The sequence below is a fragment of the Agelaius phoeniceus genome, chromosome 3 (assembly GCF_051311805.1).
Source record: "Agelaius phoeniceus isolate bAgePho1 chromosome 3, bAgePho1.hap1, whole genome shotgun sequence".
NCBI classification, from domain to species: domain Eukaryota; kingdom Metazoa; phylum Chordata; class Aves; order Passeriformes; family Icteridae; genus Agelaius; species Agelaius phoeniceus.
The window spans coordinates 57,399,436-57,421,752 of NC_135267.1; the positions used below are offsets into that span (position 1 = coordinate 57,399,436).

The following is a 22,317-nucleotide window of genomic DNA, read 5'->3' on the forward strand; positions in this document are numbered from 1 at the left end:
AAAAATTGCCTATAGTGGGTATTTTAAAGAAGCCCTTCAATTCCTCTTTTAGCTTCATTGAACAAAGACTGAAGAAGATATTTACAAATACAGGAGTGTGGGCTCCACATTGACCAAAAAGTAATGGAAAGTGATTACAGTTTTGGTGAAGGCACTGTGGGGGAAGACATCGATGTCTTGGATCCTTCTGAAGTTGAAAGGAGATTAAAACCATTTTGAAAAGCATTAATTATTTTCAGCTGTGTGATATGGTGAAATACATGCAACATGATTTTCTTGAAATTTGTCTTTTCCTTATGTAACATCATAGCAAAAATTAGTGAAATGTGAATGAAATGAAACTTAGGCAAGAGGGAAGAAAGACAGAAGGGTGTCATTTGGTGTCAGGAAAAATCCAGGTGAAACTTGAAAGCAAAGTAGACTGAGGCTGTGCATTTGTGTGTGTTCTAGAAAATATCTATGTGAAACAAAATTACTTTTGGTGAGTAAGTGGAGGCATGGCAAGTAAGTGGCACTTGAGATTAGGAGAGGAGGTACTCAGACGGCAATGCAGGGCAGTGGGTGAGAATATGTGGGTTCCACATAGGTTCCATGGATCGAGTTCCTTTCAAATACTCTGCAAATGCCAATACAGCTGCCCATGTTATACCCTTGGTAGTGTTTATTAGTGTTTGCTGGTCAGAATTTAAAACAGAGATCCATAATATGTTTGTATTATTGAGCAGAGTCCCAGGGAATTCCTTGTGGTGCCTTCTTGATAAACAAATCTAGGTAATATTGATAAGCAATTCCAGGATGTTTGGGTTCTTTAACATATGTGTTTACATACTGGTTTTTTTTAATGTAACATGAGTTTTGGTTAATGATATGATTATTGCATATATTAAATATCTCTGTCACTTTTTTTTTGTTCTAAATGATGAAAATTTGCTTAACTCCAAAATGGATCTTTTCTGAGAATGGAGACTGTAAAATAATAGTGTGGCTTTTTAGTTAGGGCTACCATGATCATTCAGAGGCAGAACTCCTGGAAAATAGAATTTTCCTATTGAAGATCTCCATATTTGATGAGAATGATTCACCCTATTAGAGAAGGTATAGACATAGCAGATAATTAGGATAATGTCTCTCATTTAGCACTTTGTAGGGAGCCACTTGTTAGAAACCACTTTGTGTATTTAATTTAATCCCAAAGGAATTTAATGAACCTTAGAGAGGGGACTTCATGCTGATAATTGCATAATAACCTGTTTTTATGTCAGACACTTAATGGCTAAGAGGTTATCATTAAATGTGTATTAAGCAGTTCTGTTCTATAACTGTCTTTCTAAGATGTTCTCTCAAGGGTTATCATTTGTTGACTACTTAAACAGCTGCCTGTATTCAACATTTTAGCTTCTTTATTGGTTTGTTTTCAGAGCTATTTTTTCTCTTGAAGGAGTCAAAGAAAAGTCCCTGTTTCTGTTGGTATATTTTAGATAGTTCCCAGAATAATACTGAAAGTGTTGAAGCACTTTACATTAAAATAATCTTCATATGGGAACTTTGCTTCAGGTTTTAGTGAAACCACAACCTCAGTTAGGGTGTTTGTTTATTGCAGATTTGTCTTAGAAGTGAGGACCATAGAGTAACATGTTGTTTTTTAATCTTCTCTTTTAATTTAGACTGCTGAGCTGTAAATTGAAAGGAAGATAATTTCTGCTTGTGGAGGAAAAGAAAGGTGAATAACCTCAATGGAAGACTCTAAGGATCTAAGTGAACAGTCAGTAAGTATAAATGTTGCTAAATTGAATGGAATAAATTGAACTCTGTTCAACCAAGTTGTGTGAAAGGATTTTACTTTGGATTTGAAAATTATAGTAAGATCTGGGGAAATCATCCAAGCTCCTAGTTTTAAACCTTTTAGTTTGTACTTTAAATGGTAAAAGTGGTTTTAATCTTTTTTCCCTGTTGAAAGGAACAAGATCTTTCTTATGTAAGATTTTGCGGAACTGCGATTGTTAGAGGGATGTAATTAAGCTGCACTGGAAGAATAAAATGTTAGAAACATGCACAATGGTATGCCTTGTTCAAATAATTGCATTAAAATGTATCTCCATAGCGGTCTGTCAGTTTTTTCAAATCAAGGGTTACCAAAAACAGAAGCAAAATGTTTCAAATGGTCAGACTGGCAGATGACATACACTATTTTTTTCAGGATTGTGAGAATTGGTAGTCTATCCCCCATCCCATGTCAGAGACAGATTCTTCTTTTCACTGATTACATTTCTGGGAAAAATGGGGTGGACATTTCATCTCCTTTTCCTTTCTTATTTTTCCTTGCCTTTAAGGATATCATCTTCAGATCTCCTCACCACCAGACTGCAGTTCTGAGGGGACAGAAGGCTGTGAGCAAATTCAAAACTATCTGGGCTTGCCATCCAATGTTTTGGGCTTTTTAGCATCTTAATTTTCTGCTGTTTCTTACTGCTCACAACAGGGACATATTTTGCCAGTACCATGATTCCTGTGATTCTCAGCTTGGACTTAGTGTACTAAAGATGAACAAAGGGATTTAGTATTTCTATTTCTGACATGCTGAAGGAGGTTATCCATGCAATAAACTTGAAAAGTTTGAATATATATATATATTTATTTTTTTAGAGACTTTTATGGGTAACACAAGTGCAAGTAAGTGGGGGAAGAGTTGCAGTGTTTCTAAAATGTCAGTAATTTTCTTTAATAAGGAATACTTTGCTCCTGGCTGGGTAGCTCCTATCTGAGACTTTATCTTGGACTAGAGTTTTATTACCGATTTTAAATGGTACAGGACTGGAAAGTCTTAACAGTGTCTTAAGTCCCCATGGTGGCACTACCTGGGACAGCTGCACATATTTATGTATTTAAAGTGTTCCCAAGCAAAACTTTAGAGCCTGTAAAAGCTACATGGCTTCATAATTTAATAAAGTTTTATAAAGGTCATAAAAGATTAGGCAGAAGTTCATCTCTTGTAGTCTGTGAAACACTTTTTCTGTGGACTATTCATGGTGTGGTTATTAACAGGAGGTAGATGAGCCAGTTTAGCTTACTGCAAAAACATATTTCCATAGTAATTAAAATGTTTTTGCAACACTGGATGTGTGATAAATACATATTTTAGAAGCAATTTTATGACCCCATCATAGTATAATCTCTGTAGTATTTCTCATAATTCCTACATAGTTTTATGCTACATGTGAAAATGGTCTGCAGATTGCAAATTGGGGTGAAATCTGTGCTGTGTTGCCTATGAAGGTGGTGTTTGCTGTCTTTATGCTAGTATCACAGAAAGTAATGATTCCAGACAAGTTTATTCTTCTTACTCTTCACTAACAGTGTCAGAACTTGAAGGTAATGGGTGGGAGAGCCATTTCATCACTCCCTGTATCCAGGTGGGCACTGAGACTAAAATCTCACCTAGAGCTTGGGCACTGTCCTGGGAATTCTGTGAGGCCTCTCTGCCTAGAGCAGGCACTAAGCCTTCATTTCCCAACTTCAAAAGCCATTTCACTGTTACATCATGGTTAAACTCCTCTCTTAGCCAATTTTCAAAAAAGAAAATAGCACCTCTGGCTTAGTTGCTTAAAAGCGGCAGGGCATCTCTGTGGGCTAGAGATCTCAGGAAGCAGGAGGCTTTGGTGGTTTAAACTCTAAGGTATCAGATGTATCTGCTTGAAGTGCAGCTGTGCTGTTTTGTACTGGTTAATGTATTTTATACTGGTTAGCTCTGGGCAGTTTCTGCCCATCAGGCAGGATTTCTAATTCTTGATGTGCTCAGGGAGCATAAGTACTTCATGCCAGCCTCAAAATTTCTTTTGGGAGATAAATGCATAATATTTAGATCATGAAAATTCATGGAGCATAAGGATCTAGCCCCTGTTGCCTTTGTATTAGATTGTGTGAATAAGCATGAGTGTGAGACCTGTGCTCAAACTCGTTCTGGTACCTTGGCTTCGAATAGTCTCGTCCTTGGTTACTTTAAAGACTGCCTTTCTCTGCAGCTGGGATGGGTTAGAAGGTGTTTGCTTTTGCATGGTGTGTTTAATGGACAGCTGAGTTTTCTAAAGAGAAAGATTCCTTTATTGGATTAATTTCCCAGGGAATTCTGTCAAAGAATCTTTCATCCTTGGGAAAAGAAGCCAGGCACAGTTCCTTGGTATAGTGAACAAGAATAATTTTCAGGTTTTTATTTAAAGAAAGGAAATTATTCAAACTTTTGAGAGTAGATCATCCTCCTGAAGCATGATATACTGTAGTGTAGCTTTTATTCTGACAGTCTTCTCTGTAAGTTTTAGATTATTATTATTTTAACTCAAAAAATGCACCAATAAGAAATGATTGGTTCTGTGATTCCTATCCTGAAAGTATATCAGTTAGGTGAAACTTATATCATCATACCTAAGAGCAATTTCACAGCATTCCTGTTGCCACATGAGAAATAAATTATTTCCCTTTTGTCTCAGTGCAGTGACTGCATGACCACACACTGCTTCAGGAATCTGTGCTACCCTGTTCTCAGAGCCTCTGAAGAGTTGTTTTTGACTGAATTGAGCAGCTGCTGTTTTCTGAGATGCCAGCTTGATTAGATTTAATATATATATATATATATATATATACACACATATATATACATACACATTATGCCAGTAATTTATTTCTTTTTCCTATTTTTGACCAGAAGTCAGTATACTTGTCTAATTGTTGTACTGTAGAGCCTCTGTATTGGTAAACCTCTTGTGCCCCCTTTCCTCTGCCTTCTCCTTGTTGGCAGAGGTGGGGGAATCAAGTCTTAATCAAGATCATTCAGCAGGAAAAAGAGTCAGAATCAGAATAGAATTTATTATACTTTGGCTTTCCTGTCTCTACTCACAAGTGAATAGGTGAATGGCTCTATTTTGAAGACCAGTAGGAAGATGATGCAATTTACTATCTGATGCAGAGGTGAGCTGGGATCCATCAGGTGCAGCTGAGATCCAGTGGATCCTTGCAGCTGGCATGGAGCTGTCTGGAATGGGGCCTATCATGCTACTGTACTTTCTAGGGTGGGTGTGTGTCCAAAAAAGCTCATAACTCTCTTTTCCTTTCCAATTCAGATGCAGAATATATTTGTACATCCATGCATGGGATTTTCTTCTACTTTATGGGAAGGCTCAAGTAATAGTATTCTGAGTCAAAAAGAGGAAAATAGTAAGACAGGTATTGCACAGATAGAAGAAAATGGCCAAATGGTCCTTTTCATGTTCTGGTGTGAGGTTTGTCATCAGGTGCAGGCTACTACTTACCAAGTGAGAGAATACTTAAATCCACATCAATTGGTCTTACACGGACAGATGGAGCTACGTTATAAGTTCTATTTGTTTTGAAATGGATGAAAAGGAAATTTTACAGATCTTGTATTTATGAAGAGTCTAGCAATAGGGATACAAATGTTTTTCCAGACTGATCTTGGAGGTGATAAATAAAACTATAATTTTTTAGCACCTAAATAGTTATCTGCCATGCTGCAGTATAGCAGACACACTTAGGATTTTGAGAACTACAGGTTTACACTCTTTGTTTTGTCACTTTCTGTTCAGTCTGTACTAGTAGAAGAAGAACAATTTGGCTGCTAACTTGCTAGTTTAGGGTTTCAAAGGGCCTTATTAGAAACTGGTGTAATTTCATCCCCTGGCCCTTTTATATAACAGCCTGCATATTTAGATTGCTTCATTTTAACCTAGAATTAAACAATAGATTGCAATGCTGTAGGACAGGACACTAGCAGATGTGAAGCTAAACTTGAATGAACAGGTTTTTATTTTTGTGACATTTGGACAATCATCCCCCTTGTGCCCTGGGTAAGTTATTTGTTTTTTATCAGATTGTACAGACTGTTATATCTGTTACTTGCATTTATGGCCCACTTGCAGATGGACTTGCAGATGGATCCTTGGCAACCTTTTTTTGGACAGTGCTGTTTCCCTGTTTTTGTTTTGTTTTAATGTGTGAAGCTGTCAGATATGATCCCTTTGCAGATCAGTTTTCAGCTGCAGCTACTTCTCTGTTGCATGAGCCCTGTACCTGCAGCACTTAATCTTCCCCACATCTGGGGTGGGCAGCCTGCTAGCGCTTTGGCTGGAGCTCGTTGCAAAGAAATAAAAATTAGTTTTAACTCTTTACCTGAATTTTAAAATGCTTTCTTTCAATGTACTGCATTGCAGCACAGCATGTTGTGGTTCTTATCTCTGTTATATCAGTATTAGTAGGACTGGTATTATTACAGGCAATTTATCTTCTCAGGTTAGTGATGTAGCTTGAAAGAGTTATTTGGAAGTTACCTGGTCTAGCTGCTGGTCATGAAATGCTGGCAGTATGCACAAATACTTCAGTTATGAAAGCAAGGAACATTTAAGATAGGTAAGTGAAAAAATTACGGATGCACTAAGAAAAAAATAGTTTTCTTGATGAGTGATTATTTGCTTTTAATTAAAATCAGTCATTGAAGAAAAATGCCATAACTTCAACTCAGCTGTAATGGAAAGTAGTAGAAAACCAGCCTGCCTTTTTGAAGGTTTATTTCAGAGTATTATTGAGAATTGCTTATGTATTTTACTACCTCCTTTCTACAAACACAGTAACTGGCACAGAGAGGTGGTGTGCCATAGAGGATCCAAAATTGTCACCCAGTTTGAATTACAGTAAATAAAGAATAAAATGTAATACGATTATTCCTTGTCCCTCATCTAACAGGAATTTGAGGTAGAAACATCAATGTTGTTCTCTCTCAGCTGTAAGACCTTTACATATGACATTACAACTTCTATGAACACACACTTTTTTTTGCTCTTTCCTTTGTGCTCTACCACCTCAGCATTCTGTCATTTCTATACAAAAATTCACCACTGCTAAATTTGAAAGCACTTTTTTCAAACTACGTAGTAGTTTTATATATATTTTATTTCTATCATTTACCAAATGGGACAGTCCAAATGAGGCAGCACTCAGAAGCAATTAATGCATTTTGACATGCAGAATAAACTGAGTAGACTTGTGTGTGTGGTGTGAATTGCATATCATTGGAGAAATAGTTTGGCATGAAAGATACAAATGTTCACTGTTGACATGCATGTGATAGAAATATGCATTTTTTCTGAGTTGATTAAAATTCTAATTTGAAAGCACATTCCTTTAAAAGCTAAGTAAGCAATCTCTTAAAAATGTATCCAAGAGAATTCTACAGAATAAGATCCATGGCTTGTAAACTTGCAAGATGGGATGAGAACAGGGGCTGGCAAACAGAAATGCCCCTATCATTGTCGCTGTCATGTTTCCTCTGGTTCAGCTCTCTTCCTGTCTCCTGGAAGATGTTACTGTGTCAGTATCAGAGGTTTAAATGGAAAGACACTGTATGGGCTTTATTTAATAACAAGGAAAACCAATAAAAGAAAATGTTCTGCTGTCACACACTGTCCTTGGACTGCTGACAAGGACTGACACATAGCTACTATATAGTTTGTTATGGCTGGTATTTCTGGCTCCAGAGAGGCCCCAGACTAGAATTTTAGGGATAGAACTACATGGGAAAATTGCCACTGCCATAAGCTACATGAACTTTCCTCAAGGTAGATACCATCTTCTGCACAGGGGTCTCCAGGGTTCCTGGAGCATGAAATTCTCTATTACTAGTGATGTAACAGCCCTGATGTCATATGGATAGCAGAGGTGACTTCTATTGTATTGTAACAGATAACTTCACTAGGAAAAATAATGACAAAAATTTCCAGGTGGAAAAAAATTGTCGAGGCCTGAAAACAGGGCCAGCCTAGACCTTCTTTGAATCTTCCACAAGGACCCATTCACCTAAAAAAAGGTTTGTATCTGTGCATGCATACATGCATGATTTGGAACATATGAGTCAGTGTAATAAAACTATTATGTCTCTCTATAAATGTTGCTTTTCTAGAATAAATCAGAATGTGACAGACACACTCCAGGCTCTGCAGATGAATTTTGCTTGTAGGGTATTATACTTGTTCAAGCATTTAAAATACCACATTTATAGATCCTATACTTCTAATTGATTTTAATATTGAATTTTAACTTAGAATTACTCACAAAATTTCCAAAAGTGTCCACATTTGACATATTTGTGAATGCAAAATGGAAATACAAGTTTCATTAGCAAAGAGATTGTACATCAGCTTAGGCTTCTGATTTTGACAGTGTCCAGGTGAAGTTAACATGTTCAGAAATACTTTCTTCTTCAGTAAAAAGGGGTCAGGGTTTTGTAATGAAAGCAAAATATTCAACAACATGACAGTAAATCAATCTTCTCTAGCTTTTTCATTTTGCCAGGCTAAATGCCCAGTGCCTTCATGCCTATTAAATAACTAAGTCTACATTTTCACATGAAAAGCATAGTTTACACTGAACATGCATTAGGTTTCTACTAATTTGATTATTATAAAAAGTCCAGATGCAGCAGTGTGCTGAAGAATGTGTTGGACTTAGGGGATGTGATTAAGCCCACTTAAATCAATGGGATTTTTTCATGTGCTTTAAGTTAGGCATGTGCTTAAATACTTTTCTGGAAAAGACTTGGAAATACAGTACAAAATAAAGGCAATAATTTCAGAAATATTTTACTAGCAAATACATCTGAATGATTTGTGGCTGCGGCTAATATTTATTCAGCATCATGTAACAGTCACGGTTTCTTTCTTCTCCTTATAGTAGCTTTTATCTGAGCTCTACCTACATAGCCAAGTGGTTGACTTGCAAATCAACTTGTATTAAAAAAGAGAAGAATGACAGGGAGAAATATTAAATAATTTTTAACTAATAAAATTATGCTAGGCAAAGAATCTAATTTCCTATTTTATAAAGTATGTCTTAAACACATTGGGCACATGCAGACCATTAAACCACACTCACATCCTTGTCCTCTCTTATATTTGGTTACATTTTTAGCAAGGTGAAGAAGACATTAAAATCAATGAAATGTTTTGGCTGCAGTGAATGGAAATAGTTTTGCCATAATATAACTTAAGGCAGAATTTTTCCCAGAGGATCCCATTGGAATAACAATATGAAACTCATGTTTATTTATTAATTTATTAATTAGCTAAATAATTCATTTTAAGAATTGTCCATGCTCCTCTATGCTCTTGAAAGCAACACTTAATGCTCTGAGAATATTGTCCTGCAGCATCCTTTGCCTTGTTTTGCACTTGGACTTCAGAAGTGATTGTGCATTACTCAGAGAGGTCACCAACCCAAATATGAAGCAGGTTGCATCTGAGAGACCCAGAGATTTGTGTTGGAGTGCTACTTTATATTATAAAGGCAAACTCTAGCTGAGAAACTAAGAAACTAAGTGTGTTTGAGCGAAGGCTGAATGAACCTCTTCTTAAATGTGGCAGCAAATCTAGTTTACTGTATCTCTCACTTTCTTTTTTTTGTGAGGAATGAATGTTAGCTGACCATGATTTTTTGATTCTTTTTTTGTTGTTGTTGTTTGTTTTTGGTACTGGAAGCACTGGCTAATGGGATCTCTGTCATGAAAAAGAGCATCTTTTATAGTTCAGGTCTTTATTGTTCCTGTTTTTGTGAAACCTTACCTGGCTTTAAATTTTTAGTCTTTGGTCCTGGGCCACATTAAACTTTTCTTTATGTGATTCAGTCAAAGTATACAGGAGAAGGAGCTAAAGGAATCATCACTTATTTCTGAAATGAAAAAGAATGTTTATCCTATTTCAGTCAGCAATGCTGTTAAAAAATTATACAGGTTTTCAAGTTTCAGTTTGTCATGCAGTCACCTTCCCTGTGGGACTTCTTATGGCTTGCAGAGAAATGTGCTGGGCCACCACCTGAATTTTGGGGATTTACATAGTAACAGCCCGCAGCCTGATGTTGCTGGACAGGGCAGTGTAGATACTAAATTCCATCCAATAAAAAGTCAAACCATCCTTGTAGTCCAAAGTCCAGTAATCTGTGCTTCAGCTGTTTTTCAGGGATCCTTTTACTGACTCTGTGCAAGTAGGATTTGTGCATTTACCGGCCCAGATCGGATCAAGTGTGAGAAAGAACTTCTCACTAAATGGTGATCCTCACAGTGGCTCTCGAGCAGTTAGGAAAACCTCTTCTTATTCTTTTTTCCATTCATTCAAAGATTCTTACTCTGTAAAAATTCTTCCAGCATCCTGTGCCTTGAATGCATCAGGTTGCTTTCCCAGCAGTTCAGGCCTTTGCTTGAGTGGAATGGGCTGTCATTTCCTCTCCTCCTTTTTGGTTTGTTTTCTTTCAGTTGTGAAATAAACTTGATGGTACAAAGTTTCAAAAACAATTTTTGAAACAGTGAAATTAAAATAATTCTTTAATGAAATGTGTGGAGTACTTCTATCATCCAGTGGGTTTTACCATCAGAGGGAGCAATGTGTTCTCAAGTTAATGGTTAGTTATATTGGTATCCTCTGTTTTGCTTCAACCACTATGAACTGCATTTATGTAAATAGCCTGGCCCTGACAGGCCCTGATGCTTTAGGGGCACCTGAGCTTCCCTTGCTTTCCCTGGTTGCCATGGACCATTCCAGGAGGCTTTTAATTTCATGAAGTGGATTCACTCAGCCTTCACTGAACTGGACAGAGGAGCCTCTGTTCTAAGGAAGTCCAGCACACAGGAAGAGTGAATGCTGTGCACAGTCAGTCAGATGCTGCATGCAGGGGTACAAGTGTTCAGGACCTTGAATCCAGCTACAGTTTCCCTTTACATCCATTTAATCAGTTTCTAATATACACCCTGAGCTACTGGTTATCAGCTTCCATTATCTATCTATTATCTACTTATCAAGAGATTAGTTATTCAGGCTAAGCTCAAGTCATTAGCACATTCACAAGTTCAGTTTATGCTAAATAATCTTAAGAGCTGTATTTGTTTACATCCTTCTGTATGTAGTTTTTCTTCCATGTAGCAATAGTGGTTGTGGTGGTGCTGGAGCTTTGGTGGGCTCTGGACATGCAGATATTCTGCTGTTTATCCTGTGGTCTAAGTGCTTGTCTGCCATGTTCTGAAATTCATTGCCCAGGTTAAAAAGCTTTGATAATGAGTTTTTAGTGGGTTTTTACTGCATCAGTGTAAAACTGATGATTAACTTGTAGCCTCTCTAGTGTAGCACCTGCATCTAGAAGTTTCAAAAAAATAAAACTAATTTTATCCCCTTATCCCATAGCTTTGAAGGTGCAAGACTGAGTTTGTAATTTCAAATTGAATGCTTATTATTAACTGTAGTAAATGATAATTTAAACCATACTCCTTGGGGCATCACAAGTGAAAATCACAGGCTTTCAAGAAGCTGATTCCATATTGCATTTCATGCATAACTTGCTTTTAAGTCAAGGAATCCAGAGTTTAATTAATTGAAGGAAAATTATACATTTTCCTTGCAAGATAATAGATTTAATCTGAAGATGACTGCAAATTGAAAGTAGAAGTAGAGGAAATAGTCCTTGTAGGATCAAGGGCAGTCTTGTGATGCACCATTGGCTGATTGTTCATAAACTTGTCAGTTCTTTCTTCTTAGTACTAGGGTTCAACAGTATTCAATTTTGATGAAAGCAAACACATGATTGATCTGAACTTCCCAGGCTGAAATAATGCCTAATTTTAGATTTACCAGGGTAGAATTAGCTAGCATTTTGAGAACTGAAGTATTTACTGAAAATCTCTCAGTTCATGTAATTAAACTGTATTTTAAAGCATGTCTATGGAAGCAGATGTATTGCAATAATGTTACACTTCATCTGCTTTTCTGATGCTGCTGGATATCTTCTGTTTTGGACATTAACCATATAAAGAGTTCTGCTGAAAGTCCTGGTGTTGAGCTGTGATAAATAAAACTGAATACTTGCATAACAAGACATCCTACCAAGTATAATAGATTTGAAGAAGTGACTTGCTCCAGTTGATAGTCTATAGATCTGCTTTGTATTTTTGTCTAAATACCTGTGTATTGATAAAATAAGACTTAGAATTGCTTAAAATATAGGCATTTGGAAAATTTTGTAGCAATGCAGCTGTAGTTAACCACTTACATCTACAAAAATGGAATGGAAATCTAGAGCCTGATTCCAACATAGTTATGCAGCTGTAAAATTTACCTATTGTTGAAAGCCCATCAGTAGGGTATCAAGCAGAGCTGCCTTTCAAAAAGCTTATGTCAGCAATTTAAAATAATAGAAGAAAAAAACATATGTTTAGATTGTGCTAATTACTGCTTTCATGTTCTGTGGTGTATGGGAAATTGTGTATTTTTTCAGACAAGGAAATCTTGATGTGATCAACATGCTAAAATATATAATAATAAAAAACAGACTATAATGGTCAGGAAGCTTGTATTACATGCTCCTTAATGGATGAATTAATTTCTCATGCCTACTGTACAGATCAAAAAGACCCCTGTAAAATTTTATGTCTACACTGAGTTCCATTTTTAACTGGCCTTGCAATAATACTCAGTCAGTACTGCAGATATGACCTGATTGTGGATCTGCAAATCAGGCTGCAAAATTCAGCATGCTTACCTGTAGGAGTATGGAGCTGAGAAATAAATGTAATTATCCCAGGGGCAGTGCTATATTCCTTGCTGTCTGGTTTCACCTAACATGACGTGCACTGAAGAAAGTGGCTGGGAAAGAGCTGCAGCCCAGCTTCTTTAAAATCACCAGTTACAGAAATCCATCTGGCAGATGCCAAGAGCAGGAGCTGACCAACTTGCTGTCCTGTGATTTCCAGCAGTCTCAAGAGACGTTCTTGAGGTATTGAGTGAATATGTGATGCAGTGCCCAACCAGGAACACTGGAGCATTTCAAAACATCTGAAATTTTCAGCTGAGTGCTCCACAGTCTTCAGAAATTATACTTGCTCATAACATGGCTTCAGAAAAAGATAAGAAAAAATATCAACATCTGCAATACTTACCTCAGTTCTCTTGGAAAATTTACATTTTCACAGAGGAAATCATCAATGGAGAGTATACATAGGAATGCATGGGTTATGGGTGATTATCCTGCAAATTTTCACTGCTGAAAGAAAGCAAAAGATGGAAAATAGCATCCATGGGGAAAAAGATAACCAACTGTATAAAAGAGGAGTGTGAGGATACTTTGGCCAAGTATATACAGTTATGTAGAAAAGTGAAATGCAGCCATGCTGCCTGCTGGGGTGAATAATATAGACAGGGCTCCGTAGCTGTTGGTTTCACTAAGCCACTGTGTTTACTCTTCATTTTTTATACTTTTCAGTGCTTCTGCTGTACCAAAACATCAAAGTTCCATGACTGAGTAATACTTGAAGAATGGAGCATATGTCATCTAGGAGAGGCCATTGGAATGCTGTCTGATGTTTGGAGCTAACTTTGCTCCTAGTATTCACTTATCCTTTACTACTAGTTGCTGGGAGAGAATGGGAGAATAAGTCCCTGCTATTCTGCTGCTGCTCAGTGGTAGCTTTTGAGCTTAATCTTAACAAAAAATATATCTCAGGCAAGCAGACCATTATAAAAGTTTTGAAGTTCATTAGAGGCACAAATATGTTAGTATATGCAGAGAAAATCTCCAGCTGCCTAATCTTTATTTTAGGTTGGGTTTGTTTTGGTTTTTCTTCATATCTTTCCTTCTGTCTTTCTCAGGGGAGCATAAACAGTTACCCTTGTAATTTGGGGTCAGAAAACGGTCTTCAACGGATGCCACAGTGCGAAGCAGGGAGGGAAGGTTGGTGTGTACATTTGTGTAAAGAAGGGTGTTTTATGTGGTGATAAAGACCTCTGCAGTAATCTTTTCTTCTTTTACAAATACTACTACAGACATGAGGCCTTTGTATTTGGCTACATAGAGACTTTACTGTCATGTGAAGACCCAAAAAGTTCCTGCCATTTTCTTCTACTTCTTGGTCTACAGTAAGCTTTGTCCAGCTGGGGGAAAGGGCTGCACTGTCTTTTCATTTATAAGTGTTAGCAATGTCACCTGGTAAGTTTGCATGTATAATTTTTCTGCTTTTCCAGAAGAAAATGCCTCCACTCAAATTAGAGGAGCCCAATGAGTGATTTACCCAATTCCAGACTAAGGTATGCTTGTGAGTTTGAATTCATGAACTCCACTGGAACTTGGCTTTATTCCCAGAGCTTCCCATTTAACATCATATGGTACATACTGTGAAGGTATAATGCCCTGTAAGTCAGAGACTTAATGATGTCAGATTAAAGGGGAAAAGGGAGAAAAGATCCATCTTAGAAATTAAGAGAGGCTGTAGCTGCCTTCCACATGGAAAGCGAATTATGGAATAAATCATTCTTGCATTCCTGGAACAGACTGGACTATTCTGCATTAATAAAAAGTGAATACAAAAAGTGAAGTAATGGTATAGATGTTGTAGATGTCATGTGGGCTTGCAACCATCCTTCAACTTTTTTCTGCTTTTTGTACTTCTCTTAGCTGCCTGAAGAAAGCTACTAATACACACTATTCTAATGACAGTATTTACTAAAACACAGGAGATTACTGCTGTGCTTTTTCTGCTCAGTACTTAAACAAGGGATGTGTAGCCAAGAAGATGAGCCTTTTTGTTGCAGAGAAGTAGAAATCATTGTGACACAATTAGAATTAAAGGGTTCTGGTTTAGGTGGTATAATAAGAAAGCACAGAAAATATGTGTCTGCTCTACCCAACCATCTTTCTATCCCTATCTACCTCCGTACCATATAAAGAAATACATTTTTCACACTTGCTGTCAATGTAAATATTTTGATGTATAATATTTAGTGGAGATGGTTTAAAAATAGGTTTTTATGAATTGGTTTTAACATCTGTTACATCTCCAACAAAAAAAAAAAATCACTGTTTAATTACTGAAGTATGTTAATATTTTAAATATTGAATTTTGATAAACCAGTAAGCATCTGCTAACTCAGTAGAAAATTCTTGACTATCTAAATAACAGTAAACAAAGAAACAAAATACATGGCAACAAAAGCAAAACCTACAGATACTTAATTGTATTATGCAATGGAACTAGCAAATATGTGCACTTTATGTGCCAGTGTTTTGTAGTTCATACTGGAAATATTTGACATTTGAGCAAATTCAACCCAAGGATGAGAGAAAATCAGGCAAATTTTTTGAAATATAATCAAGCATTTTTGCATTGCAATAGCATGTGTGCCTAGCATGTTTCAGTAAATTCTTGCTAGTAAGAGAAATAATTGGTGCAAAGAATGAGTTGAAGAGAATCATGAAGAAAAACGAAAATCCAACCCAGAGTATTTGTAATTATTATGGCTGTAGGACATGATGGGCTTTGAGCATCACGGAAGGAAACAACCTCAAACAGAAAAGCTGTTAGACTACAGTCTTCATATTTAGAGAAGAGGAACTTCTGCATCCTTATTTGCCATACTAAAAGCACACAGTAAAGAAGCTGCTGCATGATTGCATGGGTTTATGGCTGGATACATGATCCATTAGAGATCCTTCAGGGATTGTGACATGATGTAAAGCCTTTGGAAATTCTAAATCAGACTGTGGTAGCAATGCATTAATTGGAACACAGACTTTGCAGCCCTCTGCTGTTTCTGTCCTACCTACTTGTCATATTGCTGTGACTTGAAGAGAATCTTGCTTTTCTCTCTGAAGTACATCTGCAGCCCTGGTGTTCTGCTCAGGTTATGCACACCTTTCCATAATACAGGGTTGGGTTGGCCATCGGGATCTCAGTTCATGAAGGCTGCCCATTCAAAAAGCTGTTGTGATGGTTTAGTTACATGATGTTATGATTTGGTAAGTGTAACTAAGAAATAATATCTCATTACCATGGCTTTCATCTTTCAAGATTCATTTGAATAAGTATGCTTAATAGCACTGCAACTGAATTGTACAAAGCCCTCTGCATTTTAATAGATGGACTGATTGCAAAAACATGTTAGCAATGTTGTGAGAGTTTGTGTAGCTTCTGGTTTGTGAAATACAAAGTTTAGAGTATCCAATACTTAATAAAATTTCTGCTGTTTTTCAGTGTTAATAAAAATTGCCAAGGCATGAAACTGCAGCATATATTAAAATTATATTTCTCTTGCATTGAAGGAGATTACAGATCTAGCCTTTATCTCTCGTGGGCAGCAGAATATTTTTGAAATTTGAAATTTGTGGCTCTTAGTGTAAAGTTTTGAATGGATCTGCTGTTACATACTTTTATTCAGCTTTAAATTATTTTTTAGTCATAGAAAGTCAGTGCGAACTAGGTGAAAAAGTTATTCCTTTTTAGCAAAAGAGTTATTTGAAACTAAATGAGGGGTCTGGTATTCCCATATATAAGCATAATTACCATTCTAAGACTTGGGTTTCCCCAGTGCAGACCACAGGGTTTTCCTGCTGGTTTATAATCACAGGCAGATATGACAGCATATCTAAACTTGGCGTTTTTCAGACCTTACCAGTGGCTCTTAGTCCATCTGGCCCCTTGTGTGTCCTCGGTCAGCTTCCCGCTTTGCCTGGAGCAACTGCTGAGCAACTTCACTTGCTGGTGACCACCTTGTTTTGCAGCTTTGGATTTCTCAGAGAGCAGGATTGAAAGGAAGGGAAAATGCAAAGTTTTTGCTCTGTACTGCTGCTAGTGAAAAAGGAATGTCCTTCTTGAAATCTTCCCTGTTGCTTGATCAAGACATCTGGACTTTTCTCTTTCCTTGCCTCCCTGTTTGTGCTGGCTCTAACTGAGTGTGCATCAGTAGATTCACTCCCTGTGACAAACAGCTCTTTGGCCACCAGCCGTTTATCCCCATTTTATCAATATGCCCAAAGATGTCCATCTGCTGGAAAATTAAACAATGTGAACAAAAGGGGCTCTGCATCTTTTCCAGCACTTTTCTGCAGTGGATTAGGTATGTAAAGATACTAAATGGGTGCCGGGATCTGATTATACTCAGGTCTCCTTTTGTCCATGCTGCATTTTACAGAGCAGTATGCTCAGCTGTTCTGCTTTAAGCAGCGCATCATATCTTAAAAAATATAAAGGTACATAAATGAAAGCTTATGCTCTGGAGCTAAGTTCCCAGTGACTTTTACTCATGCATTTTATGTCTGTTATACCCATTTCCTATGGTACTATGGATCTGATTCAGAAAAGCATATAAGCATGTGCTTAATTAAGTGCTTTCCTGAATAGGTATGCTTTCCTGAATTGGAGCCCATGAGTAACTGGCATGTGGGCTGTAATCTCCCACCTGGGACATTCTGGGGGTGGATATTAGAAGACAAACCAGGTTTTTTCTGCTTTTCCTGCTTTCTGGAAGTCTCCTCCTCCTCTAGATGATTTCAGATTCTGATAAATTACATTCATCTGTGAGCTGAATCAGGCTTCATATTTATGGTATTCATCATTTAAATCCCTTTGTTTTGAATCAATACAGGTTGTAATTGCTAGAAAATATATTTTCATTTCATGTTAGAAAGCTAGATACCATGGATACTCTTAAAAGAAATTAAAGAAAGCTTTCTTCTCAATTTGGAAATTACTTTCATAGCCTTAGTTTTGGTATTTAGTACAGCTTAGGGTTTTTTTACAACAAAATTAATTTAGTTATTTTGAAGATCATGTGATCGACTGCCCAAAGTGTGTTCTTTGGCACAGGTTCAGATTCTTGTTCTCTTTTGGAAGTGTTACAGCTGCAATAAATTTGATTTCACCCTTGATAATTTCTATAATGTGTAGTAATAATGTATTGCTGATTTAGTGTTGCTGCCTTTCTACTCAGGAAAAAAAAGGTCACAAATCACAAAATTTCAAATGTTATTATATTTACCACACTTAAGTAGTTGTATATACATGAAATTCAAATATGCTTCAAGATTTGTTTGGTGTCTAGTTTTGGGAGGTTATTCAAATAACATAAACTCTGCAGTTTGCATGTTACTTGTCACTTCTGAGAATTCTAGTAGGTTCCACTGTTTCCTTTGAGGTCTCTGTTGAGTATTTAATGGAAAAAAATGCAAAATAATCAAGAAGATTTGCCTCTATATTCACGAAACACATAATATTCTTTATACTTGGCAACGTAATAGAATATTACAAAGTACATATATCCAAAAGGATCTTTAGATGAGCGGAAAAAAAAGTTGGCTTTTTATTTTGGTAAGTTGTTTAATTTTATATATATATGTATATATATTTTGGTTTTTTGGTTTTGTTTTTTTTTTTTGGTAAAGCTGCTCTGTGGTCTTGGTGAGGTTATGCTCATTTCATAGTTGTAAAATTTCTTCCAAACTGCCTTTCTGTTGCATAGTTAACAATCTATTGCATTGCTCACACTGACACATCTTAACATTGTAAGATTTTTTTTTTCCTGGAAAAATGTTTAGTACTCTATAAACTTTGCTAAAGAGATTGTCTTAGAAGGGAAACTTAGCCTGGGAGCAGAGGGGAAGACTACAAAAAGGAGAGTGACCAAACCACCCCTCCCAGGTCCCAGTGTTCTCTGTGGTAATGTGGGACTTTCTCCATGAAGGCTGGTAGCACTTGCTGGTTGAACATTATCACCTCTGTGTTAGTCTCATTAAAGAAAATTTTTGGCAGGTAAGATGGATTATGTGCTTCCCCTGGTTAGCAGTTGTTAATGAGTGGGTTTGGACACTGCTGTGCAGCCCTCTGGAGCCCAGGTTGTTCAAGGGCTTGGCGCTGTCACTGGTCCTCCTGCCATGCCCATGTGCCACCCCTGTGTGGTCATGGACCCTTTTTTGGCATATTTAAACCTGTCCTCTGCTGAGACCCCTGTTTGTAGCTCATGTGCCTGGTAGCAAAGAAAGGGCTTTGGACTCCTCCCTTTTCATGGTATTTCTGCCTGCTACCTGTTTTACAGCTTTTTAAGAGGAGGTATCAGTAGAAAAGATACAATTTCCTTATTCAACCTTTCGGGCATGAGGTGCTGTGGTCACACTGCAGCAGTAGCCTCATTTTTGTAACCCTTGAGGTGCAAGAGCTACTAAATATGAAGAGGATCACGAGACATTATATGTCAACATAACCTAGAAAAATAGTGATTTCCTCTCAGGAAGAAATTTATTTCAAGACAACACCTCTGTGGCTTCTGTTCCACCTATTATTTTTTTTTTTATTTCTTTCTCTGTAAGTAGAAAAATAAGGCAAAAGGCACAAAACAACCTTTCAAGGGCATCTTTCCTCAGCTGCCCATTCAACCTGACAGGTTTTGCGAAACCAGAACTTTCCTTTGCTTCATTAGCTGCAAAGGAAGGTCCTTCTTTCCTTTGTTGTTCAGAGCACATTTTAAATAATTTAATACGCACAAGTGATTAAGGCATTAAGAATTAAAGTAGCTTCAGAATGAGACTGTGGTAATGGAGAAGCATTGCCTAACTTCCCAGCTGAGCAGAAAATGGGAAAAAGCCTTACCTATTCACCTAACTCCTGTAAGAGGGGCAAGGGATTAATGGAAAGGACCTGACTCAAAACCACATTTTTAGAAAAGATAATTCAGAACAATGCTTCTTGAGTTAAATTTTCATGCTCACTCCTCTGTGAGTTCATCCTTAGGAAGCAGGGCATATTTTTGGCAGCATATATTTTACTAGAAAATCCTAAAATAAAAATATCAGTCCTTACTTTTTCAAGATTTGGGTCATCAGTGTCACCCTAACGTACTTTCAGCTCTTCATTAATAATTAAGCTTTCTTAGTCTTCACAGAACATTGCTAAATAAGTAATAGAAAGACTGTTAATGAAAATGCTGGTTTTACTATTAGATGGATGCAAGAAAAAATTGGGAAAAACATTTACACCAAAATGTAAATTAATTATTGTTTCACTTTGTATCCAGTGGATACAGAGCAGTGTTCTCTCTGTAACACTGAATGTCAAAACCAACATCTACTAATTTCTTGATCTGCAGCAGAATTGAGGTAATATGAACAATTCTATGAAGATATAATTTGTATTAAAATAGTTTCATTTATTTGCTGAATTGCTGAACTTCAGGAAAGTAATTCAAAGAAGAATTGGTAAGAAGGCAATCTATTCTTAGTCGTGGTCCCATAACTATAAATAGTTAGAAATATAATTATTCCCAGGGAGACAAAATCAAAAGGAATCATAATCAATACCATAGGAGATGGAAAACTTCAGAGAGGTGAAATAAGCTTTCCTTTTTTAAATAGAGCTTTGAGAGACTGAGCAGAATTACAGAAGCAAGTGCATTCCCTTCCTTTCCAGTCTTTTCGCTCTTCCTCTTCCACCTCTGTTCCTTCTAATTTGTGACTCTGGCAGTGGAAAAGAGTTAAATATCTCATTTCAGTGGTGAGCACTGCTCTCTTGCCTCAAAGGGCCTGGGGGAGGTCCTGCGGCAGTGGGGTTGGAACCAGGTGCTCTCTAAGGTCCCTCCAACCCAAACCATTCTAATAATTCTGTGATTCTAAAGGAAATAAGGGCAGGGAATGCCTAACAAACCCAAATCCTTCCCAGTAAAGCAACCTGAAGTACCAAGCATCAACTGCTGTTGTCCTTGTCTGACTGGTCCAAGAAATCACTCAGGTGTGTTGTCTAAAATGTGGCATCTCTCTTCCTTTGAATTTTCCTTCAGTAATTATCAGTATAAAATGGTTTTTGTGCAAGAGAGAGCAATAATTGCAATTACTGATTTGAAGGCAGGTGGCTGTGGGGTCTGTAGTTCTTCTCCCTGTGTCTTTTGCATGCTTTCTGCTTGTGTTCAGTTGCAGTCATTCCTTGCTGGAGAAATGGCTTTTCCATCAGAAAAATACAAGTAGAGATAGAATCAAGAGTGAATGAGGTATGTAAGGGAGAAAACAAATTCAGATCTGCTCCACTTTAGTTTAATGACCAGAGTGTAATTTCTGAGACACCATTAGACTAGTGATGTCCAACCATTTTGATCTAAAATAATGTAGATTAGTAGTTGCTGCTCTCTTAAACCACTAGTACAGAATTCTAGAGATGGTGGGCAAAGGAGACCATTGGTTCATGCAGGCTCAAATAAATGGGATTAATGCACTTTCCCCTAACTTAACAGCAGTTAGGTTGGTGTTTAGGTATCATCATCTTTAAAACTCCACAATAATACCTCAAAATGTTTTCTTAGTTTAGTGTAAGGTTACCACAGGGAGCACTTGATAATTCTTCAAGAAAATAGGATGACATAGCCCTGAGCGCGCTACTATATATCACATTTTCATTTCTTTTTCCTACTGTGCCAGAGGAAAACCAGGTGTGCAATCTGGTGAGTACAAAAGCACTTTGCCAAAGGCTTCTTCAAGAAAGAGAAGAAAGAATATAATTTTGTCTGCTCATACTACATTATCTTAAAAGCACAATAAGATATAGAAAATCACTTCTCTGTGCGTTACCTTTATTCAACTGCTCTGTAACAGGTTTATTTTTTTTTTTTGTCTGGGTTTGGTGTCAATCCAGAATGTCAGTTTTGTTTTGCCTTTATTTTTTCTCCTTTGCAATGACACTTTTTTAGAGAAGTTACCTCTCGAAAGAACTGGGCGTGCCTGCACCATGCAGTGGTACAAAGCAGGAGTACACAGCAGTGTCTGGGGTACTTAAAAGGCTGGCAGCAACGTGCTGAGCCCTGCCTGTTAAGATGTGTGCAAAGGTAGATAGAGTGTGAAACTGGACACATGAAGAAGAAGCTTTAACAACTCTAATTGTGGTGAAAATCCCAGAAATGGAATGTTATGTTTTTTCTATAAAACTACTAATAACGACTAGTAAAATTTTCAATAAAATTATTGAAACCAGAAGAACAATTAAGTGGGATTTTTTTCCCCTCTCATTTTTCAGAGGAATAAAGCCATGAAGCCATGGAATTTCAGAAAATAAGGACATATCTGCCCCCCCCCTTTTTTTTTTTTTTTTTTTTGTGGTTAGTGTTTTCAGCAGAGAAGTTGTAAATTTGATAAAATTTTATAAAGAGATACATATTATCATATTATATTATATTATATGTATTATAATGCTTAACATTTGACAATTTTTGATGGTGAGATGTTAAATGAAAATGTAAGTGAAACCAGTCCTTCAGAATAACTAAAATATAGCTATAGAAAAGAAGATGCTACAACATGCAGCAGAACCATGGAACTGACAAAATTAAACAGTGATTTTCTGTATTTCCCATTTTAGATAGTAGTTTGTTGCTGAGAATCTAGTCAAAAGGTGTTAAAGGACTGATACATTGATTTTGCAAATGCTAAGAAAAGGTTAGAACAGATTTGTAGAACAAAGGTGTTTGTTTCTGTAATATT

The 22,317-nt window shown here is 36.9% G+C and overlaps 1 protein-coding gene across 4 annotated transcripts in view; it reads left to right on the forward strand.

The window, feature by feature from the left end:
• The window catches only part of EYA4 (EYA transcriptional coactivator and phosphatase 4), a 140,621-nt gene that overhangs the window by 16,206 nt on the left and 102,098 nt on the right, over nt 1-22,317 (forward strand). For all 4 annotated transcript variants that reach the window (XM_077175343.1, XM_077175346.1, XM_077175344.1 and 1 more), the window contains exon 2: nt 1,665-1,766. In XM_077175343.1, coding sequence (XP_077031458.1) covers nt 1,734-1,766 — 33 coding nt within the window. In that variant the 5' untranslated portion in view covers nt 1,665-1,733. The remainder of the gene's footprint in view (nt 1-1,664; nt 1,767-22,317) is intronic.